At 32.2% G+C, this 21,845-nt stretch overlaps 3 protein-coding genes across 4 annotated transcripts; 1 reads left to right on the top strand and 2 right to left on the bottom strand.

The window, feature by feature from the left end:
* The first annotated feature begins 2,688 nt into the window (after positions 1 to 2,688).
* LOC108847798 (bidirectional sugar transporter SWEET10) lies at positions 2,689 to 4,319 on the top strand. The gene is made up of 6 exons (XM_018621143.2): positions 2,689 to 2,890; positions 2,984 to 3,020; positions 3,112 to 3,322; positions 3,403 to 3,564; positions 3,644 to 3,763; positions 3,860 to 4,319. The coding sequence occupies exons 1-6, from the start codon at positions 2,845 to 2,847 to the stop codon at positions 4,151 to 4,153; spliced, it is 870 nt and encodes a 289-aa protein (XP_018476645.1). The 5' UTR covers positions 2,689 to 2,844; the 3' UTR covers positions 4,154 to 4,319.
* A 2,217-nt stretch (positions 4,320 to 6,536) lies between these two features.
* LOC108847797 (protein MICRORCHIDIA 4) lies at positions 6,537 to 11,232 on the bottom strand. Of its 2 annotated transcripts, XM_018621142.2 has the most exons (20): positions 10,679 to 11,229; positions 10,511 to 10,585; positions 10,391 to 10,425; positions 10,235 to 10,313; positions 10,061 to 10,153; positions 9,888 to 9,972; positions 9,707 to 9,782; positions 9,407 to 9,535; positions 9,140 to 9,238; positions 8,949 to 9,050; positions 8,603 to 8,764; positions 8,405 to 8,500; positions 8,265 to 8,316; positions 8,061 to 8,172; positions 7,889 to 7,962; positions 7,496 to 7,806; positions 7,318 to 7,400; positions 7,151 to 7,235; positions 6,933 to 7,055; positions 6,537 to 6,829 (listed from the first exon to the last, which is right to left on the bottom strand). In XM_018621142.2, exons 1-20 carry the CDS (start codon positions 11,064 to 11,066, stop codon positions 6,809 to 6,811), a joined length of 2,280 nt encoding a protein of 759 aa, XP_018476644.1. In that variant the 5' UTR covers positions 11,067 to 11,229; the 3' UTR covers positions 6,537 to 6,808. The 2 variants fall into 2 exon arrangements, with proteins under 2 accessions (XP_018476644.1, XP_018476643.1); XM_018621141.2 differs by having other exon boundaries at positions 8,405 to 8,764; positions 10,679 to 11,232.
* A 2,535-nt stretch (positions 11,233 to 13,767) lies between these two features.
* On the bottom strand, positions 13,768 to 14,782 carry LOC108846468 (auxin-responsive protein SAUR40-like). Its single transcript, XM_018619695.2, has one exon. The coding sequence runs from the start codon at positions 14,606 to 14,608 to the stop codon at positions 14,069 to 14,071; it is 540 nt and encodes a 179-aa protein (XP_018475197.1). The 5' UTR covers positions 14,609 to 14,782; the 3' UTR covers positions 13,768 to 14,068.
* Positions 14,783 to 21,845: the final 7,063 nt, after the last annotated feature.

Here is a 21,845-nt window from a genome sequence, read left to right as displayed (position 1 = left end):
ATTAGGGGATAACAGTTTAATTTCTTTTTAAGAACAGTTTGATTCCTTTTGTTTACTTGCGCTATTAAATTTTCTGTGATCTATCAATCGCCATTCAGAATTAACAGTTAAGTTACTTATCCTTGATTAATGGTATACTATTTGTTACTAAGTCAGTAGTTAAAGTTGGATGATTAACTAAAAAGTAGAAACGTATTGTACTTTTTTTACAGAAAATGTATTGCAATCTGCCAATCTTAAGAGAAAGTTTGACATTATATTTTTTTGTACGTATTAAGAAATTTATAGATTATTTTTTAGCACCCAAGATAAGTTTAATTTCGTGTTTAATACAGATAAAACAGAAAATCTTGTATGAAATTATTCTTGGAAATATAGAACTTATATCCTAAACGACTCTTACTACAAAGCAAAAAAGAAAAATTATCATAAATTTTAAGATCAAAAGTTATATCAGTAATGGGTATCATGCCAAAATGTTGGTATCTTTTTAGATAACGACGGTCGTTACTGTCCAAAGGGAACTATGTATTGCTCATGCACTGGCTGAGCATATATATCAAGAAATGTTTTTAAAAAAGAATCATATAATGGGTCGAAACTTCAATAGCATGAATGAAACAATATTCCACAACTATTAACTTTTCAAGAAAACAAAGACAATAGGCATTCCGGGTAGATTTTATTCCAAGAGTATCTTCAACAGTGGATAAAATTTTAGAAGAACTACAAAAATTTGCTAATACATATCACATATTGTCTAACGAAATGGTTCAATTTATATAGACTGATCCAAATGCACAATAGAAATGAATTTGTAAGAAGAAAACAATGATAAGATGATATCATCAAACGTGCATTTAAAATGTTTAGCATGTTCATATACAAAACGTGTTATCTGCGATGTGATTGATTGGTAGCTTTACTATTACAAAAACAGAGCATACATTTTTGTTTTAACTTCAATGACAAATTAGACCAGAGAGAATATCTTTCAATTGTATATCTACATATTTGTTAATTTTGCTAATAATTAACTTATTTTTTATATAGAAAAAGTAAACTAAAATACAAAATATTACTCTATAACAATTTATATTGCAAACAAGAAAAAAGTTTGTATATAACAACAAACGATAAATTCAACAACTTTTATAATTATAATAATTTTTTTTAGTCAAAAAAAAAAAAAAACAAACGATAAACCTAACCATAAGGTGCGGACTGGTGGCTAAGACGGCTCATAGAACCTTCTTCCCTGATTACCATATCTTAGTAGCCATGCGACATAGGTTACTAACTTTTAATCGAATATGTCTATAGCATCGGTAAATATGTCTTCAAGGATTAATAGGTTAGGTTTCGACTCGCTAGATATCCCATATAATAAAAAACAAATGATAAACCAGATTACTCTACAAATTTTGGATTCACCTATTAGATAATTAATAAATATACGACTATGGATTATTACTTTTCTTTAATACAGAATGGTTATTATTGATTATTGCAGCTTGCATCATTTTGAATTCACATATTTATTCAGCGAAATCATATACTACTTAAAATATTGGGGTGGGGGGGGGGGGGAGAAAGGTTTCCTTATTTTTTCTTGTTGTTAATATGTTGGGGCAAAGATTTCAAAAGGGGGTTTCCTGATTTCCTAAATGAGTAATTGTAATTTGGAGAACGAACTATCTGCACGCCAATTCCGTTTAGGTAAAAGACCAACTTATTCTCTCATTGCACTTGTAAACCCCTAAAGTAAACTAGAGAGTTGTAGACAGTAGTAATCCTCAACACCTACTTGGTTGGTGACACGTCAGAAAGAACAGCAATTTGATGCATAGAATGTACCTGAATGGTACTTAAAAGATATAAGGTTTTAGTGCTCATAAGTTGCTGAGCTGGATTGATACCCACCCATTTTAGGTTTTAGGGTTTGATGATTATATTTGCCACAGGATTTATGAGATAAGACTTGGTTAACTTCGCATGCCGACATCAATGTGCGCACAACATCATTCGTTAGGTTTTGTTTCATTAGATGAATAAACATATGTGGATATTTTTTGAAAGGGAGAGGGATTATATTCCTCACATGATTATATATTTCGTGGTGAATTTACAAGCGGCTTACTGCTTTATATTGGTCACCCTCAAAAAACTGATCAGACTCAGTCCATACACAATCATTTTATTTGTTTGACAATTTTTTTAAATATAATTATTCTTATTTTCCCCGCGAATCCTGGAGGTCGGAATCCTAGTTACTGTTAATAGAATAGTAGTATATGAATTATACTGACCAATATATTATTTTGAGAAAACGGATATTCTATATATATTACACTTAGTCATGTTCACATATGCAGAACTGAAAGGTCACAGAGACAATTTTAACCGTTCACATAAAACGCAGAAACTACGTAGGCATATTTATAAGTAGATGAATCATAAAAATCGATAGACGATGGGTAAGGCTAGGTTAACTTAAAAAAAGGAACCTTCGGGGCATGAAGTAAACAACTGTAAAGTAGGGATAATGCTCTCTGATTCTTTTTGTTCCACTATCTACATCGCATTGAGTTCAAACTCTTTCGTTCTCTTCTCTCATTCACAGACGCAATTTGCAAGTTGATACCCTTTTCTACTCCCTATATAAACCACTACACTTCTCAATCAACAATTACATCATACATTTAACAGATTCTCATTATGATTCTAAGTGTTTAACGTTCCTCGCTTGCATTCGGTTTCTTTGAGAAAGAGAGAGGGAGAGTCTATTATTAATATTTTCTTTACAGTACCATTTCACTACTTCGAGAGAGATTAAAAAATAAAATGGCAGTTTCAGTAGCCGTCTTGCGTACGGTCTTTGGCATTCTAGGTATATCTTCTCACGTTTACGTAAACGTTCATGATGCCATGCATTTACGTGAAATCTATCGTGAATTCTAACATAAGGATAATTGTTTTTCAGGGAATATCATCTCCTTTTTCGTGTGTCTTGCCCCTATGTAAATGCTTTATAACTCCTTTTACGTTAATCCTCTTATGTAAATAACGCTTTGAATCAGACATTGATTATACGTGTTGTTTATCTATCAGACCGACGTTCGTTCGGATTTACAAGAGGAAGTCTTCAGAAGGCTATCAGTCTATCCCTTACGTGATCGCATTGTTCAGTGCGATGCTATGGATATACTACGCAATGATCAAGAAGAATGTAATGGTTATGATCACTATCAACACCGTTTCCTTGGTCATACAAATCTTCTACATCTCCTTCTACCTCTTCTATGCTCCTAAAAAGGAAAAGGTCCTTATTCAATATTAATATATAACTTCTTATCTTGAATGACTACATCTTTAACTGACCAGTGTGTTTTGATATGGCAGACTCTAACGGTGAAATTCGTCCTCTTTGTGGATGTTTTTGCCTTCGGCCTTATCTTCTTCCTGACATACTTTCTGCTTCATGGAGAAAAACGGGTTCAAGTCCTCGGATATGTTTGTATGGTCTTCTCTCTATGTGTTTTTGTCGCCCCCCTTGGCATCATTGTAAGTCTCTCTTTTCTTATTTACTCATTCATTCATTAAAACCTGATTCTAATCGGTCAAGTTAATTTTGAAAACACAGAGAAAAGTGATTAAAACCAGGAGTGCAGAGTTCATGCCATTCAGTCTATCCTTCTTCCTCACCTTATCGGCTGTCATGTGGTTCTTTTACGGTCTTCTCAGTAAAGACATGAACATAGCTGTATGTATAGTATTCTTCATATTTGTTTTTATTTTATTTTATTTCTAGCTATGATCGAGCTCTGAAAGCTAATGTTTTTTTAATTGTTTTGTTCAGCTTCCAAATGTTTTGGGTTTCATCTTCGGAGTGCTTCAGATGATACTTTACTTAATATACAAGAAACCTGGAACTAAGGTTTTGGAACCACCTGTGATTAACCTCCAGGAAATATCTGACCATGTTGTTGACGTCGTGAGGCTTAGTTCGATGGTTTGTTCCTCACAAATGAGAACTTTGGTGCCACAGGACAGTGCCGACATGGAAGACACCATAACCATTGATGAGAAGATCAAAGGAGACATTGAGAAAATGAAGGAGAGCAAAGAAATGTTTCTTATATCCAAGAATTGATCAGCTCTTAACTATCAACTGTCGAATTGTGTGTTTTAGTTGCTTGCGTGTTAAATTAATCTGAATCTCTCGCTCCTGTGTGACCTCTCTCTCTCTTTCTCTCATCTTGAATGTAAAATAAGTTTGTATCAACTATTAAGTTAAATAAATGAATATGTTTTATGTATGGGTGTCCTTTGTAACAAAAAAAGATAGGCCTGTCTATTGTCTTTCTTTTATTTGTAAAAATCAAAATCAAACTATATTAATTTTGTTCTTCTTTTCATTTTATACTAAAAAGTTCGCAAAATAATATCATACTAGGTGTTTTCCTGCACCATGTGCAGTAAAAGAATTTTAAAATATTTTTTAAAAGATAAATATAAATTATATTTATTTTTTTATTAATATTATAAATTTTCTTTTTTTTATCAATATTTTAATATAAATTTGATTTAACTAAACATTAAAATTAAGATAAAACCAATTTTGTTTATTTTAAGTTATATTTAAGAATGTGCATGTATATACTTAAAATTATAATCTTAGGTAGATTTTTCTATCTATTTATTTTAATTAAATATATTAAATAAATATGTAAAATTTCAGAATTGTCAAAAATTAAAATTAAACAATATTTATCAAATCTGTAAATATATATAAGAAACTAATGATTTTAAGATTTAATTTGATTTTATGATTTAATTTTATAATTTTCTAAAAATATGTATATATTTTTGAAATATTTTTTAAATTAAATGATATTTCAAAATTTGAAATACCATAATTGAATATATTTATTTTAATGATGATTTATGCGTTATTTCCATATTTTAAAAAAGTTCAAAAATATAAATCGATAATAAATATAATATATGAGTTATTACCATATTTTAAATTTTTTATCAAAAATATAAATTAACATTAAATATAATTGTCCATGTCATATTAATCTATAAGTCATGTCATCAATTTTAGTAGCTATGTCATAATTATTAATCCAGGTGTTTTCATGCACCATGTGTAGTGATAAATTTTTAAAAGTTAAATTTTATATTTTTAAAATGTGATTTATTAATATTATATATTTTATTATTTTGACTAATAATTAATATACATATCATTAATTAAGCATAAAATTAAGAGAAAATATTTTTTTTTATTTTAAATTATATTTAAGAATATATATGTATATATATAAAGTTAAAATCTTAGATAAAAAATTATTTATTTCATTTGGTTAAATTATTAAATCAACTTGTACAAAATTACTAAAAATCATATAAAATTGTATAGTTATCAAAATTTAAAACTAAATAATATTTATATAATTTGTAGATATCTAAAAGAAACTAATGATATTACGATTTATTTTTTTATTAATTCAGAAAATTTAGAAAATTTTAGATAATAAAATTTTTATAATTATAAAAATAAATTATATAATATTTCGAAATTCAAAATATCATATTTGAATATATTTATTTTAGTGATGATTTATGAATTATTACCATATTCCACAAAGTTTACCAAAAATATAAATCAATATTAAATATAATATATGAGTTATTGCCATATTCTAAAAAGATTTCCAAAAAAATATATCAGTATTAAATGTAATTGTCCATGTCATATTTAACCATATGACATGTCATCAATCTTAATAGCCACGTAATATTTTTTTTGTGAAAACGATTGTAGAGAAGACATGTGGCAAATCACTTCTCAAATATAGACTAGGGGATTTAGTATAAGTTATAGTATTCCTATATATTTACGTTAATTGAATGCAACTTATTATAATTTTCATTAATGTATCCGATATTTTATAATTTGCATGATTGCATACTTCACTATAATTTGATCATAAAACCATGAAACATATCAAAGATTAGATTAATACTTTTATTTAGTTATGGGGCTGAAGCAGGAGAAGACAACAAATTTGGGCCTGAAATCAAATAAGGGAAAAAGGGAATATAAAAGAAGTGTGGGTGCCAAGGGAGCATTCGGACAGTGGTTTCTAGATGCAGTTACCCAATTAGACTCTTTCAACCAAATGAATTTGCATAAATCTAACAAGGGACAATCTGTAGAATTAAAACATTTTTATAGATTTAAACGTCCTTGTTGAATATAGCTTAAATCAATTTATTCATAAAGTTCAAAAACCAGACCAGCCTGTTAATGTAATATCAAGAGTCCAGACCAACAAACCAATATAGTATAAAAGTGAATAGAAAAATCGATTTTCTTAAATTTAATCAACTTATATACTATTTTTTTTTGTAAATTAATAACTCTGTACACTAAAAAGTTACCATAATCCTAGCTTTATATAATAAGATAGTCCAAAACATTACTAATTTATTTCTAATTTATAGTTTTTACTGTATATCTATAATTAAATTCAAAAGCACATTTTTAATTCAATTGGTAAATCAATTTGAAGATCCTAGTTACATTGACTGGAATATACTGGAATACCCAATGTGTGAGTATTTGTTGGAAATTGAACTCTTACAATACCCTACTTTCTCTACTAACTCCGGTGTGGTTGGGTAAGAGACAACACTGTGCCACCACAAAAAAAAAAAGAAAAAAAGAAAAACAAACGAGTAACGAGTCAATGCTATCCTCCATGCAGCGACATCGTTCCGAGCTAGTTCCAGACCACTAAAGTCTCCCTCGGGCCTCCTGCAATGACAAAAAAAAAAGGTTCAAACAATGGTTTTTTCATTTCCTGAATCTGTGTGAGGAACATTTAGAGAAAGGTTGGATAAGAAGAAGCAGAAGGAACCTCAAGCTTATTTCTGAGATCTTCTTCCTCCTTGTCGCGTCTGTCTCTATCCTCTGAGAATATGTCGATTAAACTCTCTTGCTCTTTCTTCACTTCTTCTAACTCGTCTTTTGTTCTTTGAACCTACACAATAAAAATACCCCAAGAGGGTGTGGATTGTTATAGTTTTTATAGGTTTTGCAAGCAAGCAGACACAATAAATTGTTTTAAGACACTACCTCAGCTTCAAGTTTCTTGCGAAGCTCTTTCTCACGTCGCAGCTCTTCTTGCAACAACAAGTAAACTGCTTCTTTTTTATTTAGCCTGAGAATTAAGAAAAGGGAAAACACAAAGCTTAACAAGTGAGAAACATGAATCCTAACATGGTAATGTAAGGTAACAAAACCTCTCTTTTAACGTTTCATTCTCTTGCTCCAGTTGACTGAGGGTACGTGAATCAGTAGAACGTGGCTTGGGTGGTTCGAAGCTCTGGGTGAACCAAGTACAAAAAGGTTCGTTCAAACTCCTATTTACCACGGAGAAAATAGGGAAAAAATCAAAGAAAAAGAGTATGGTAGGAGGACCTTCTCGGGAAGTTCAGTGCCATTTTCTTCACCCGAAAGATCGTCTTCTGAGTCAGCATCACTGTTGATATCTTCTACAGCTGGAGGAGATCCTCGAGGCTTTGCTCGTTTATTAAATTTGGAAGAGGTGTTTCCATGTTTACCATTTTTCTCAGATGAACCGACCCCTTTAGAATCTCTAACAGATCCTTTTCCTCCTCGACTCACTTTTGTCCTTGACTCGAATTTCTCTGCAGCAGTTGTTGGAGTTTTAAAGCTCGTCGATGCAGCAGCTCTTTTCCTGGTTGAGACTGCATATTCTGGCGATGATTCTACACAATGTCCAAGAGAATTGTTTATTGGCACAGCATTTTTAAAACTCCGATGCTAAAAAACTCTCGATGGTTAAGGTACCTCTGTCTTCAGAGTCTTTAACGGACTTTTTGCCCTGTGCTGAAACATATCCGATTTTGTGACAGTTCAATCTCCTGAAATAAATCAGAAGGCGCAAAGAGTTCAATTGAAGCATCAGAGAGCTTAAGAAGCAGCGGCAATTTCTAAAAAAAGCAAGAGAAGAGCAACAAACCAATAAGTCTTCTGCATTATAAGAAGACGTGTCTCGAGCCTAGACAAAACTGTTGTACGCTCAAAACCTTGCTTATCATGAGCAGGCTCAACGAAATCAGCTTCCAAAACACCTTTTGTAGCACCAGAACAAACTAAGCATTATACTTCAGAATAAAAGAGCCAATCATATATTATTATAGACCTTCCTGCAAAATAACGATACCTATGATCCCACGACCTTGACTTCCTGCTGCGTTCCATATCCTCCAAAATGGCTGATAAAACAAAGTGGAACGGAGTTAAGTAAAGAAAAAAAAAACTGACAGAAACAAAAGGTAGGATAAGCTTAAAAGAAAGAGAAACCTTAATAAGGCGATTCTTGTGGTAAACATTGAAGCCTTGAACATCAACGTGATGTTTTGCATCCTTAACAAATCCAATTGTCACAACAGCAGACATCTGTTGTAAAAAATTGCACACACACAACCAAATATTGTTATATTTTAGAAACTGCAGGAAGAAGTCTATTGGGGGTATAACTAAGTTGTGAAAAAAACATACATTTGCGAAATTAGATTGTCCACCGGGACCTTCTTTTGGACGATAAGTGATTTGGTCTGTGTGCATCATGTCATTCACAATGTTGTGATGCTCAACATCTCTTCCTCGGAGAATGATACGGAACTCAGGTGGAACTCTTAGGTACAGTATGGATACATAACTCTGGAGACAAGCCACAAAAGGTAACAAATGAATTTCGTAAAACAAAAGAAAAACATCTGACAACTTTTAAACACCATTGGATCCCTCTGTTTCAGTAGTTTAAGAACTTTCTCAAGTGACAGTAGCAAGAGACTAAATAATATCAAGTGCCATTTTTAAGGAAAGACGGATAGAATATTCATACTCTGAGTGAATGCTTGTATGTGAGGAAGTGTCTAGAGTTAGGGTACTGAGTAGCCATACTAATACTTTTCTCATCCCGATTAACCCCTCTAAGTTGGATATCCTGCAACAGAAACGCGTGTCAAGTATACCATTACAGAAAAGATTTTGCATCGTTGCATATTATAATCACAGTTAGAATAAAACACGTACATGTGGATCCGTGTCAAAATCAAGTTCTAGCCGTCCTTGGTCATCTTCCCAGAGGTTATATATGATTATCCTTGTGCCATGCTGCTTCATGAGATTAAACTAGAACAGCCATAGAGCAATAGATTAGGTTTAAATATTCTCAAGAACCTAACAAAAGGTAGTAGTGCTTGAGAACCAGTATCAAAAGATTGAAGAGACTACTATCCAAATTAAAAATAGCTATCGAATATTATGAAAGAGTCACTACAACCAACTCCTTAGTTTTACCTGGCAAAGAAGTTCATCTTCAGTAGAGAATGGCGACCATTGAAGTATCGTTTCCACGTTCTTATTCCAGTCACTAAGTGAAGACCGTAATATTGGACTCCATTCTGAACCTTTTCTTTCGTAGTCGAGCTTTCATTTAGATCACCATCAGTTTAAAAATTAGAACAGTATTTCAGACAAGAGCTACTCTAAAACAGTTTCTGGTCTAACATAACTTATGCTTAAAAATCAGTCACATGCTATCAAATATTCCATGTTATCAAGGTCTGAACCCAATATATGAATGGTCATTTAGCTTACCATGGGTACAACAATGTCTTCTTTTCCTGTGCTCTTCAGAAATGTGTATGACAGCAGCCCAATTGTCTGTGTAAAGCTAAAACCAAACATCAAGTAAACAGAACAATGTAAAGCCTTTTTAAATAGATAAGACATAACCCAGTAAATCATCAAAGGCAAGAGCGCCTAAAAGAAAACGAACCTGTTTCCATCTTTTCCAGGGCAACGTGAGAAGACAATAACATCAGCTCCGAGTCTCATAGTACTAGTCTTGAATCCATTGCCATCTACAAAAAAAAAAGCAAGTGTCTTGATTGATGTAAGGCATTTAAAAAAATATATATAATCTTGCAGGACGAAGGAGAGTCTCTTTACACTGTCCAATAGTGTTAGCAAGTTTGCTCTTGGCAGAGTATCCGAGAGACATGCAGTGACGCATCTTCTCAGGATTCATCCCACCTCCATTATCTGCAAAAATTTCCAAACATAAGAAAGTGCAACATCGTCAAAACGTGATACAACAGAATTAAAAAAAAAAAAACTATAAACCTTCAATCAAGACCATCCTGCTTCCATCTTTCTTATTGTTTAGCATGTTGACATTAACATATGTAGCTCCACTGTGAACCTGATAAACAAAAAAAAAAATTACCACCAAATAGAAAATATTAAATGCAGTTTTAAACAGAAACAAAACATCCTCACCTCATCTAGAGCATTGTCTAAAAGCTCAGCAAAAGCTGCAAAAATACGAAACAAACATTCTTAATCCAAACTCATTAACAAAAAAAAACAAAACTTGATTTAAACAAAAAGAAAAAGTACCTCCGAGAGCCCACTTGTGACTAGTGGCGTTAGAATGCAAGAACTTGGGATGTACTCTCACATGATCAAACCCACCTGAACCCAAATAACAATTAGGGTTTTTGTGTGTTCCCAATCTCAATTAAACATACTATTTGAAATTGAAAACCATTAGGGTTTGATTTGCACCTGCAGAGACTTCCCAGTGACCACCAGAGGTTCCTTCGTAATCCCCTGCTTTCCAGAACTGCTTGCACGACGGCGTAGACGAAGAAGAAGGCCTCACGACGTTACAAGGCGTCGCGGGAAGAGCCACTATCGCTCGCTCCTCCTCCGGCGATTGCCCGAACCCTTCCTCCTCCTCAACCGCTACCCTCTTCGCCGGAGTATTGTTGACGGTAGCACCGCTCCGCGCTCTCTTCTCGCCGACGAGAATAGAAGCATCGCCGCCGTTGTTGTTGTCGGCGTTGTCGTCGTCTTCTTCGTCGCTGCTGCAGAGATCGATAACGGAGGGTTTGATTCCGTTAAGGGAAGTAGTGGGAGGAGGATTCTCTTGTTTTACGCGAATCTCATCCATTAGGTTTCAGAGAAAAGTGAAGAAGGAAAGATTGATGATGACGACGGAGCCGAGAAGATGAAGGCAAAATCGATTTTTTCAAAAAGTTTTTTTTTTAATTTTGTTTTGGGAAAAGGTTATTAAGAAAAAGGTTTTAATGATGTGAAACGGTGCCGGCTCGTTTCCCTAATCGTTCTTTATCTTGGAAAGCAGATCATTAGTCAGTTTTACGGTACCACACGGTTTTAAAGAGGAGGTTGGTTACTTACAGAGAGTAATTGTACTAAACCGTTTTTTTTATTACATCTCTTACAGCAACCCTATCAATGAACCGGTGAAAGGGAGTCATAAAGGTATTTTTTTATTATTTTTTATTATTTTTTTTGGTTTGATTTATTAAGAAAAAAAAAAAAAGTAAACCAGTTGTGGACCGCCAAGTTGCGTGGGGCCCACAGAATAGTGATGAACCGAGTTCATCGTGAAGACCTTCCGCGTCCTGGGTTCAACGCAAAGACATTATTATATTATTATTTTTTTTTGGTTTTTGTGTGAACTTTTTGTAAAACCCCTCAATGGAGATGGTCTTACATCATTTACTAATTACTATGTTTTTATTGGGAAACTAGACTATATAATTCATTTAATTTTGTAGAAAAAAAGCTTAGCCATACTTCTAAATCTACACCAAAGTATTGACAAGTTAAAAATGAAGCATGCATTCTGAAGTCAGAAAAAAATTGTTTTAGACTTTGTATATATCAGTGCCATTCTTTTCCTTTGAACTGTATTTTCTACATCAAGTTTGTTCAAGTCCGCTATAACCACTATAAGGTGAATCATGAGTCCACAGTCCATCCACTATACATATTTCATAAAATCATACTAGTTGAGTAGATGCTGGATTATGTCGTTTTTTTGCTTACCCTCTAGTCTTTAAAAGATCGTTATTCAAACTTTTCAAATATGCAAGATTATTTATAGGTAAAAATCTTTATCTATATATGAGTCTTCAGTGTCGTTCTTACGATAGAATAGATAATCAATATTAGCATATACAATTGAAATAAAGAAACCCGAATAGAAGAAAGTGGTTGCTGCTAAGGTCAAAGTTTAAAGAGATAGTGGATATTCAAAAATAATAAGGTTTATGGATTCATTTTCGTCCCTATATTAAAGACTATCATTATCACATTTCATATGGCTAGTTTTTAAATTCATGGTTACAGAAGATGTCTTGTTATGGCTTTCCATATATCCATCTACCTGCAAAATATTTTTTTCGATAAAATAAAATCAAATTCACGAATCATACAAAATCTAAGTCTTTTTTGCCATAAGATTTGATCATAACGGTCAACTCAATCTATAAAATTTACCTCGTAACATCTTAAATTGCAGAAATTACGAAAATTGGAGTAGCCTCCATAATTGTTTCTCTAGTAAAGCAAAATTGAATACATGACATACACAAAATCTAACTCCTTTTCAATCTTTGGAATACGAAATCATATAATTTAATTACAGAAAATATAAAATTAATTGGATAGAAAGATAGCATAACAAAATAAATTGGATATGATACAATTAAATCTAAAATTGAAATCGGCTAGACTAAATATGCATCAAATTTATTCCAGGAAAATCCAATTAGCAAAGTATAATGACGTGTTTGATGGACCCTGCTATCATCCATATATATATCGAGAGAGAGAGAGAGTTGCTGTTGAAATATTAGCAATATGTTATAAAAGTAGTATATTAAAAAATTATATACTTTCGTTAATATAATTATTACAATTGATTGGTATAAAATAAGTTATTCATAAATAAAATCATCATATAAATTATTATATAATATTTTTTTATAGATACTATATATATATAGTATATGTATATCTAAAATAAATTTTAATATTTAGTCATATGATAAATTATATTTTACCTGACATGTTACTTTAAATTGATAGTATAAATATATTATTATAAATTTAATATTCTTAAATGCTTTATCAAAAGCATAGGAAATCATTATGTAAAGAAGATTTATATCTTACAGAGGCTATCTTAAATGTTTTTGTAAATATAGTGATTAGATGAAATTATAGTGCTTTTGTAAAAGCCGTATCAATCAAAACTTTAGTAGGATGTATTTTTATTTCAACTATTAATTTAATGTATCTTGACAAGATCCTGTTATTTTTCTTTTATTGATGTAAAATACCTCTATATATATATCATTTTGTCAAAAGTGTATGTGTGTGTGTATACAAAAAGCATATTATTTATTTGTAACATGTGAAAATATATAATGTTGTGCATGAAAACAACATGTTTTTATGTTTTATGGATCTAAATAGTTGTGGTTACTAATAATCAAATTCTTCTAATTCGTTCTTCTGCTTCTTCTTCAGAATAGTATGGAATCCTTGTTCCAGATTAATTTAAAGGTACTAGCTGAATTTTCCTTTTTAAATGTTTAATTTCACTAACATGTAGTCAAGATAAATGGTAAAAAACAAGAAATGCTCTGTTTATACCAATTTGTATTCGTCTAACCATCATTTCGACCATATCTGTGTTATTAATCTTATAATAAAATGGATAAAATATTTTGTAGATTTCTTTAAAGATTGAACCATTGATGTTGTTCTTTTGTGGATGTTTTTGATGTAGTGGCTTTCAGTTCAACAACAAACAGTTCGGTTTATAAGAAAGCGTTTGCTTCAGTAAATTTAGTGCTTTTATTAATTTCTGTAATTCAAAGTTTGAGCCATCCAAAAACACTCACATGTATTAAGATACAAAACCAGACATTAAAATCTTAGGAAAACAAATGGAACATAATTTAAGCAAATAGTTGCGATTCGGAAACGTAAGGGTTCGTTTTTTTTTCCCTCACATTTTTACTCAAGCTTAAAACTTATATGCAAACGGTAATGCTATGAACAAGAACTTAGATATCTAGTATTATGGAACAGAAAAATAAAAACAAAATAAAAATCATTCTTTTATCTTTTCAAAATCTATTTTAATTTAAACAAAGATGGAGATCGAAGAAGCTTGTACGAGTCGCTACGTCTCACGCCCATGGAATCGAGACCAGCACATCTGTAGGGACTACCCAAACCGCAGATCGGAGGATTCATCATTCCATCATCATCATCATCATCTTCATCATACTCATCACCGTTAGACCTCATATTAGCCAAAACTTTGAAGAAGAAGTCAACCTTGCAAGGAAGAACAATGGGCCCATCACATCTATATCCATATTCAGTCTCTGCTTCTTCTAACAAGTTCTTGAACAAAGGATGGTTCAACAATTTCGTTTTCACCACGACCCTCTGTTTCGTGGGACCCACGTAAACTGTGAAACACCCGTGTGGCGGAGGCGGCGGCGACTTTTTCTTGATATTTCCTGTTGATTCGATGTTCTCAGCATTCTCGAGATGAACAGAGCCATTCCAAGACTTGCTCTTGGTGATTATTGAAGGCGTGCTTGAAGAGCTCTTATGCCCAAAAGACTTCATTTTTTTCCATGTCTTCATCATCGGATTCTTCATTTGTTCTCTTCTTAATTATGAGCAGATCAGAATCTAACTTTCTTCTGACCTTAGTTCTTTTGTTTTGGTTTGTAGAGTTATATGTTTCTCGAGTCTCTTTTATATATATAGAGAATCTAGATTGGAAAAGAAGAGATATAGGTTTACTTTGAAGACAATGACAATTACCTAGAAGAGGGCCGGCTTAACTTTTCCATATACCCTCACTTCACCATATACGAACTCATGGTCTAATAATTGAGTTTTTTTTTTATAATATAGTCCTTGATAAATAAAAGATTGTTACAAATTTCAAAGAGCACAACGTGTAGTGATAAATATGGAGTCCATGTCATATGATGTCTTCACTGTAAGTTGAACGATGCAGTTCATTTGTAACGCACGAATACACCTAATAATAATAATAGTAACTTTCTGTTTTTCTTATTTCGGTTTGCTTGTTCTTTTATTTTTAGTTTTTACCCCTTTCATTACACAAGACACACGAGTATAATATAATTAATAGTCAGTCCGTTCAAAAAATCTCTGTTTTGGAAAAAAAAATTGTTTCAATATATACTCCCTCTGTTTCATAATAAGTGTCACTCTAAACTCATTTTCTTGTTACACAAAGAGTGTCACTTTACAATTTCAATGTAAATTATATTAACTTTCAGCTGAAAATTAATTGCAAACTGCATTGATTTTATAAATAATTTTATTTATCTAAAATACTATTGGTCAAAGAGGTATAATTAATTACAATTTACATATATTTCAACAACTTTCTTAATCTGTCTGAAAAATGTCACAACGACATTTTTTAAGAAACGGAGGGAGTATATTCTAATATTTAATGTAAAAACTAATGCTAAACCATGAGTTTTTCAAAAGCTTTCTAGATTTAAAGACTAATCTTATAAGATCTACGGCACTCTGCGTATTCTTGCCACTTAAAATAGCTCGGATGGCTAAGAGGATTCGATTCCAAAGCGGTACTAACAGCCTTGAGTTCTTTACCATTAGGCCAAAGCAACTTGGTTAAATTAATAAACAAAATTTCATATGTTTTCTAAAATTCAAAAATATATATCATTCTGAAACAAATGGAGTAGATATCTACAAATCATAAATAAAGCACTATGATCTGGTATGTTTGTTTTATTCAGTTTGTCAACGGAAAGGGTTAGTCGCCGCCTTTCCAAGATGGATACCACCTGATTTTCCTTTCGAGCACACCTATTAAATTTTAGTGTCTACCTATACATAACACACGTCATCTGTTCTCCTGGACTTTTTAAAAGATTTAAGCATTTCAATGGTATTTAAATGGTTTTGGATGATTCTAAAAGAATCCAAAGACAATGTTTGATAGATAAGTATATACTTTACTAAAAAAACTATATACTTTATTTTCTTTAGAATTTGTAAAACTATGGTCAAACACTTATACTCTCTATTTTCTTTTCGGCAGATAAGATTTTTCTTTTACTTATTATTTCCTTGCCGTAATGTTAAAGGTTTGCTTCTGGTCCAATTTAATATGGAATCATATACCCATAGTTCTTATTAAGTAACAAGGGAAAGAAACTAAAATGGTTCATTTTTTTTCACATTTTCCATAAGTTCATCTAAAAATACCGAAAAGTCAACATCTGTCAGATAATTACTTTTAAATAAGTTTCTTCTATTTGATACTTTATCCGTTGACAGAAAAAAAATTACTGCTGTAAAAAACCTTCCTCATATTACAGCTACCCGAGAAAAACACTACCGAAGGTGATAACGTGAGCGAATTGACTTGTTTAAATTCATCTGATTGACGAACATTTGTAAAAGTATATGCTAACTTTGTTTGTTGTATATATCGACAAGTTGTATCCACCTTACTATTTTGTGCATGCAATCATTTGTATTTTGATAATTTTGTAATTTATTCTATTAAACCTCAAATACAAAATAATATTTGCCTTAAATATGGATTTTTATAAATTTTGGCTATTTCTTCGACTAATACTAATCAGTTAATTTTTTTTATTTAAATGTTTTATTTAAGTGTTTTATTTTCTTTTTCACTCCTTTAAACTATTTTATTAATTATATTCACCGTAATAATTTGATGACATTTATTTTACATATTAACCATAATAATTTTACGTATTTAAATAAAATGATTTCAACAGTGACAAGAATTCAAACTAGTTAACAAAATTATTTTATTTGTTTACATAATCAGTTAGACATGAACATTCATGTATAAGTTACAAATCGACTTTTCCGAATATTGGGTTTTTGATTTTTAAAATTAAACTATGTTCGAGTACCAAATTTTTTTGGATAATGTTCGATCTGAATTCTTCCGGATCTGGAAATTTTTTATATGATTCTAAAAATATCTAAATAACCTATAAATTTAAAATAACACTATTCAATTTATAAAAAATTCAAAACTAAATCCGCGCAATCGTGCGGATCAAGTTCTAGTTGTGTTTTGAAATTAATTTGTTGTTTAGCCAAAAATGATCACTATATGACTTTAAATTTATTCAATGGGAACTTTTAACAGTTTTTAACAAATGTAACTATTATTAAATATTTCTATCACATATATACATTTTATATCACAAATCCCTGATATGAAAATTACTTTAAACATGAGAATCAGACTATTACAAAAAGAAAAAAAATCATTGTTTTAATAGATTACTAGATTCTGACCCACGATTTCAAAACATGAGTTTAATTCTTTGGTAATAATATTAACTGATATTGAGTATTATTATTTTTGAATTTTGATCTACATATATTATATAATAATTACATATGTTTTTAGTTTTATTCAGTATTTTCATACTCGATTCAGATATGTGATTGAATCGGTAAACTTGATGAATTTTATAATCTAGTCTAGATTTAATAAAAAAACCTGTTAGCTAAAAATCCTATAAAATTTGGTAAAAATCTAAAATATTGCTACTATTGTGAAACTAAGTGGGAAAACGTGTTTCTACTTATTAATCTCGACCACGGGTCTTACATATATATACATCAGGTCGTGTTTATCCTAAGTGGATAAGTACAACAGTCGATAAGCATTATCTCCTGCGGTCGGTATGGTCCTGGTCGGTCCGGTTATGTCGATCACAATTAATCTGGTACATAACACTCCCGCTTGATCGACACATCCGGTACTGGTTCGTTACATGCTTAATGTTGCCTCATTAAAACCTCTCCTGGAAAACCCCAAAACCAATGTGGCAAAATGGGAAACCATGGACACGAAAAAGAGTACAACACATGAACTCCCCCTGATGAATGCATCACTGTAGATCTTTGGATGATGCATTCCTATCTGGTCGGTGAGCTTCTTGTAATATTTTGTAATTTCGCCGGCCTTCTGGAACTTCATTTGGGCATGGTTAAGACGTGCTCCTTTGATGCTGACCACTCGACAATGTCTTCATGTTCTGGTCGGATGGATGATGCTCAATCAGTACTCGGATAGTACTCGACCAGTACTTGGATGTACTTCTATCCTGCGATTAAATCTTTCTTGCAGGTCCTCTCATGTCCCACGGTTCCTCTAGTCTCATGGCTTTGCCATACCGTGGACACTTTCATTTTATTATTGACTCAGACATTCTTCTGGTCACTATCTCTGGATGATGTCTCATGACTTCTTTCATTTTGTCGTAGACAATGCTATGTTTTCGAAAACATATATGTTAAGTCATAGACCTTGTCATCACACGCCAATATACTCATATATGGCTAAGGTATTGCAGCCTGATATAATGATATGGTCGATCTGGTCGGTTCATGATGATACATCAACCAATTCACAAGTATACACTCAGATTTATTGGCTAATTGTGCAGCAATGGTTTATAATTTACCTGAACCAATTCACCACACTACTTTTGGTTATTCTTATTGACGATTGGGATGTATGGAGCCGGATGGTCTTTGGCATGAGAATTAATGGTTCTCTTTGCCTTCTCATGAGATCATCTCACATTACACCATGTAATTGTGGCGTGTTGATCTCAACTCATACACGGCTATGATTTCTAGTCCCACCATATTTTGTCCAAAATCAATCGATAACTTGTATCATTGAAATCATTGAACCATTGAACCTCTCTTTAGGTTGGTTTGATATAAACATAAACACAAGGAATTATAATATCCTCTATAAGGATCTATGGACTGATTGTACTAAGTATTTTCTTAGTCTTTCATTATCATTTGCAGCTGCCTTATTTCAGTCCATGAATAGCTTAGGAACAAAACTATTCTATGAGAATTTTTTTTCTCATCTTTCTGATACTCTTATCATCTTTATCCAGTGATCAATCATGCTGCTTACTACATTTCTCTTTTCTTATATCCAGACCTTTATCATTTTCGAATTTGTAGTAGCATCCACCACATAGGAGTACATCTCCTTATAATTTGTTCCTTGGTCTCTGTGAGTATCCTTGTGTAATCAAGTCATTCCTTGAATGTTTTAAATAGGAATATGAACACCTTAGTCCATGTCTCACGATTTCTTTTCCTTTCCCACACATGACCTATTTTTCACTGGTTTTATCTTATCAGATGGTGTTTCTATATATGGCCAATACACCCATCTCTTTTATAAATTCTTTGAATCTTTCTTTGAACCCCCACGGTTTCCTTTATTCTATGAATGCATTCTTGTATTCTCGTGGGTTCTGATCCTCGCTTATATCTTTTAAACTCAAGGTGCTATTTCTTTATGCATCTTTATCTTTTATGTGTCGACACTTCTTTTATAGTGTTCCATTGTGTTCTAGACATGAACTAATCGATTAGAGATTTCATTCTTACTAAGAACCTTTATTTACCTTGCAGTTTGGCGTCCCAAACTACATGGTTTGGTCTCTTAGATGTTTAGCTGCGCAGCCTTATCTCAATGTCTGGTCTGGTTTTCCTTATGACCTCAGATATGTCATTTCTATGCACCTTTCTTTTCATTTCCGAGGTTCCTTATCTTATGGAACATATTGGTCTATCTTTAGACTCTATAGCAACTTGATTATGTCTCTTCTAGGACATTAATTTCGTGGTGCTTAAGCTGGTATGACTTAGTCATTCTTTTTCTTTTCTTTCCGGGTCTAATCTGTCTGACATTCTTTTAGCTAGCTTGTATGATCTTTCTTTGGACGTCTTAAATCATATTCTATGGTCCGAGGATCTTGCCAAGACAAGGATGGTTAATACCATTCCATTTCTTTATACTTGTACCAGCTTATTTCTTTCTCCCCATGATGTTGGATAGTCGGATTTAATCATGCGATCCGTAAACATGGCCTTAATATGATCACCCATATATGGCTCAAGGTTTCTTATAAAATCGTGGGAGAAAACATTCTTATATCCAACATATATTCCCAATCTTATCTCATCTTCTTATGAGGTTCCATCCTAGACGGCACATATTATTGTGGTGGTCTATACATAATCTCTTAGGATGGTCTATGTCTGGATCATGACCCTTTATCATTCTTAGATGGGAATATGTATGTTCACTTTATATGGCCTGAGCATATTTTTATTACATGTAAATCCATGTGTTCCCAAGCATTAGCTAGTGATCTTTGTATCACAAAGAATTCGGCCAAGTTCTATCATGGTCATAAACCATGTCACTTGGATTTTTAGTGCTGTTCATGGACCACGAGAGTGTCATTTCTCCCCCTCATGGACATGCTATAAATCTTTTAGATGCTTGGAACATTATAGCCTAATGAGTTTCCCTTGTGTACATGTTACACAACGTGAGATTCTTTGGGATAACTCTTTTGTGCCTTTTTCGATATCAATCTTTTGCATCAATTTTAAAGACATGGATGGCTAGTCCAGTCATGCCATAAAGTGTATAAAATTTCGTGGGTCAACCTATCTGGTTACCTAGGCCTTTTGCCTTTATCATACTGATCTTTTAGCATAGTTTAGATCAATCAGGAGTACAGTCTCGACCATTTCTATGCCTTGAGCGACTTTTATTTATAATCTTGAAGGAACTTTTTATTTCCTTTGCCCATTGGTTCAATGTGGAAACCATTCATTTTCAAAAATTTATAACTCAAATGGGTCTTTTATTTGGGTGAATAATTCATGCCCCCTTTAGGCAGTGTCTTTGGTCGGATGATTTTAATTTACTGTACTCATTTTTAAATTTTCATTTGTCATTTATCAATCAAGAAATTATCAAGCAAATCAAACAAGATAATATAAAACTAAAACAACTCTTATAATAAAATTGTAAATGAAAAACAAATCAAAATATAAAATCAGAACGTCGAAATCTCGATTCTTAGGCAATGTATAAGCCGGCCACTTCTTTTATTATTCTGGACGTGATTTCTTTGGATTCATCCTTATTCTCTCCAGCCTTATTGGCTTCAGGAAGTTTCATCTCACTGGTTTTGCTTTAGTATCTCATTATTCTTCTCAGCTTGTAATAGATACGAGAACAAATTCGTAGAAGTGGTGAAACCTTTTTTCTGTAGGTATACTGTAACGATAGATTCCTTGGATCAGCTGTGAGGAATGTCTTTTCCAGTAAATCTTCCTCTGTTACCTCTTCACCACATAGTTTCAATTTAGAAACGATTTTGATTAGAGCTGAGTTATATTCATCTACAGACTTAAAGTCCCAGAATCTGAGATTCATCCACTCATGCCTAGCCTTTGGTAATAACACTATTGTGTATCTGGATTTTAACTCTGTACAAAGGTCTAGAGGGTTCTCAATATTTAGATACTGATCTCTGAGATCCTCAGTGAGATGGTGGCGAATAATTGTTACTGCCCCATATTTTTCATTTTCAATTGCATATTCGCCTTTGATGATACATCTGTCAAGTCCTTTTATCTTCAGGACAATTGGAGTGTTCATTGCCCATTTTAAATAATTATCTCCAGAGAGATTAAAGGCTGGATAATCCAAATTCGACATCTGAAAATATAGATTTCAGAGTCTTCCTATTTGACTTATAATTGGATTCAAACAATGCATTTTTTGGGTTTCTTTCAACCTTGTAATTATGCAATGTGATTTGGTTTCTTTCAACCTCTAAATTATATAATTCAATCCGATTTATTTTTAGTCAATATAGCAATGCAACTTTGGTTTCTTTCAACCTTTGAGTTTATGCAATGCAATCCGATTTTTCTTTCAATCTAGCAATCCGATTTTCTCATATGATCAATCAATTAAAAAAATTGT

Source organism: Raphanus sativus, chromosome 3 (genome assembly GCF_000801105.2).
Source record: "Raphanus sativus cultivar WK10039 chromosome 3, ASM80110v3, whole genome shotgun sequence".
NCBI classification, from domain to species: domain Eukaryota; kingdom Viridiplantae; phylum Streptophyta; class Magnoliopsida; order Brassicales; family Brassicaceae; genus Raphanus; species Raphanus sativus.
Note: the sequence above shows the minus strand (reverse complement) of the source record. Positions and strands in the feature narration are given on the sequence as shown.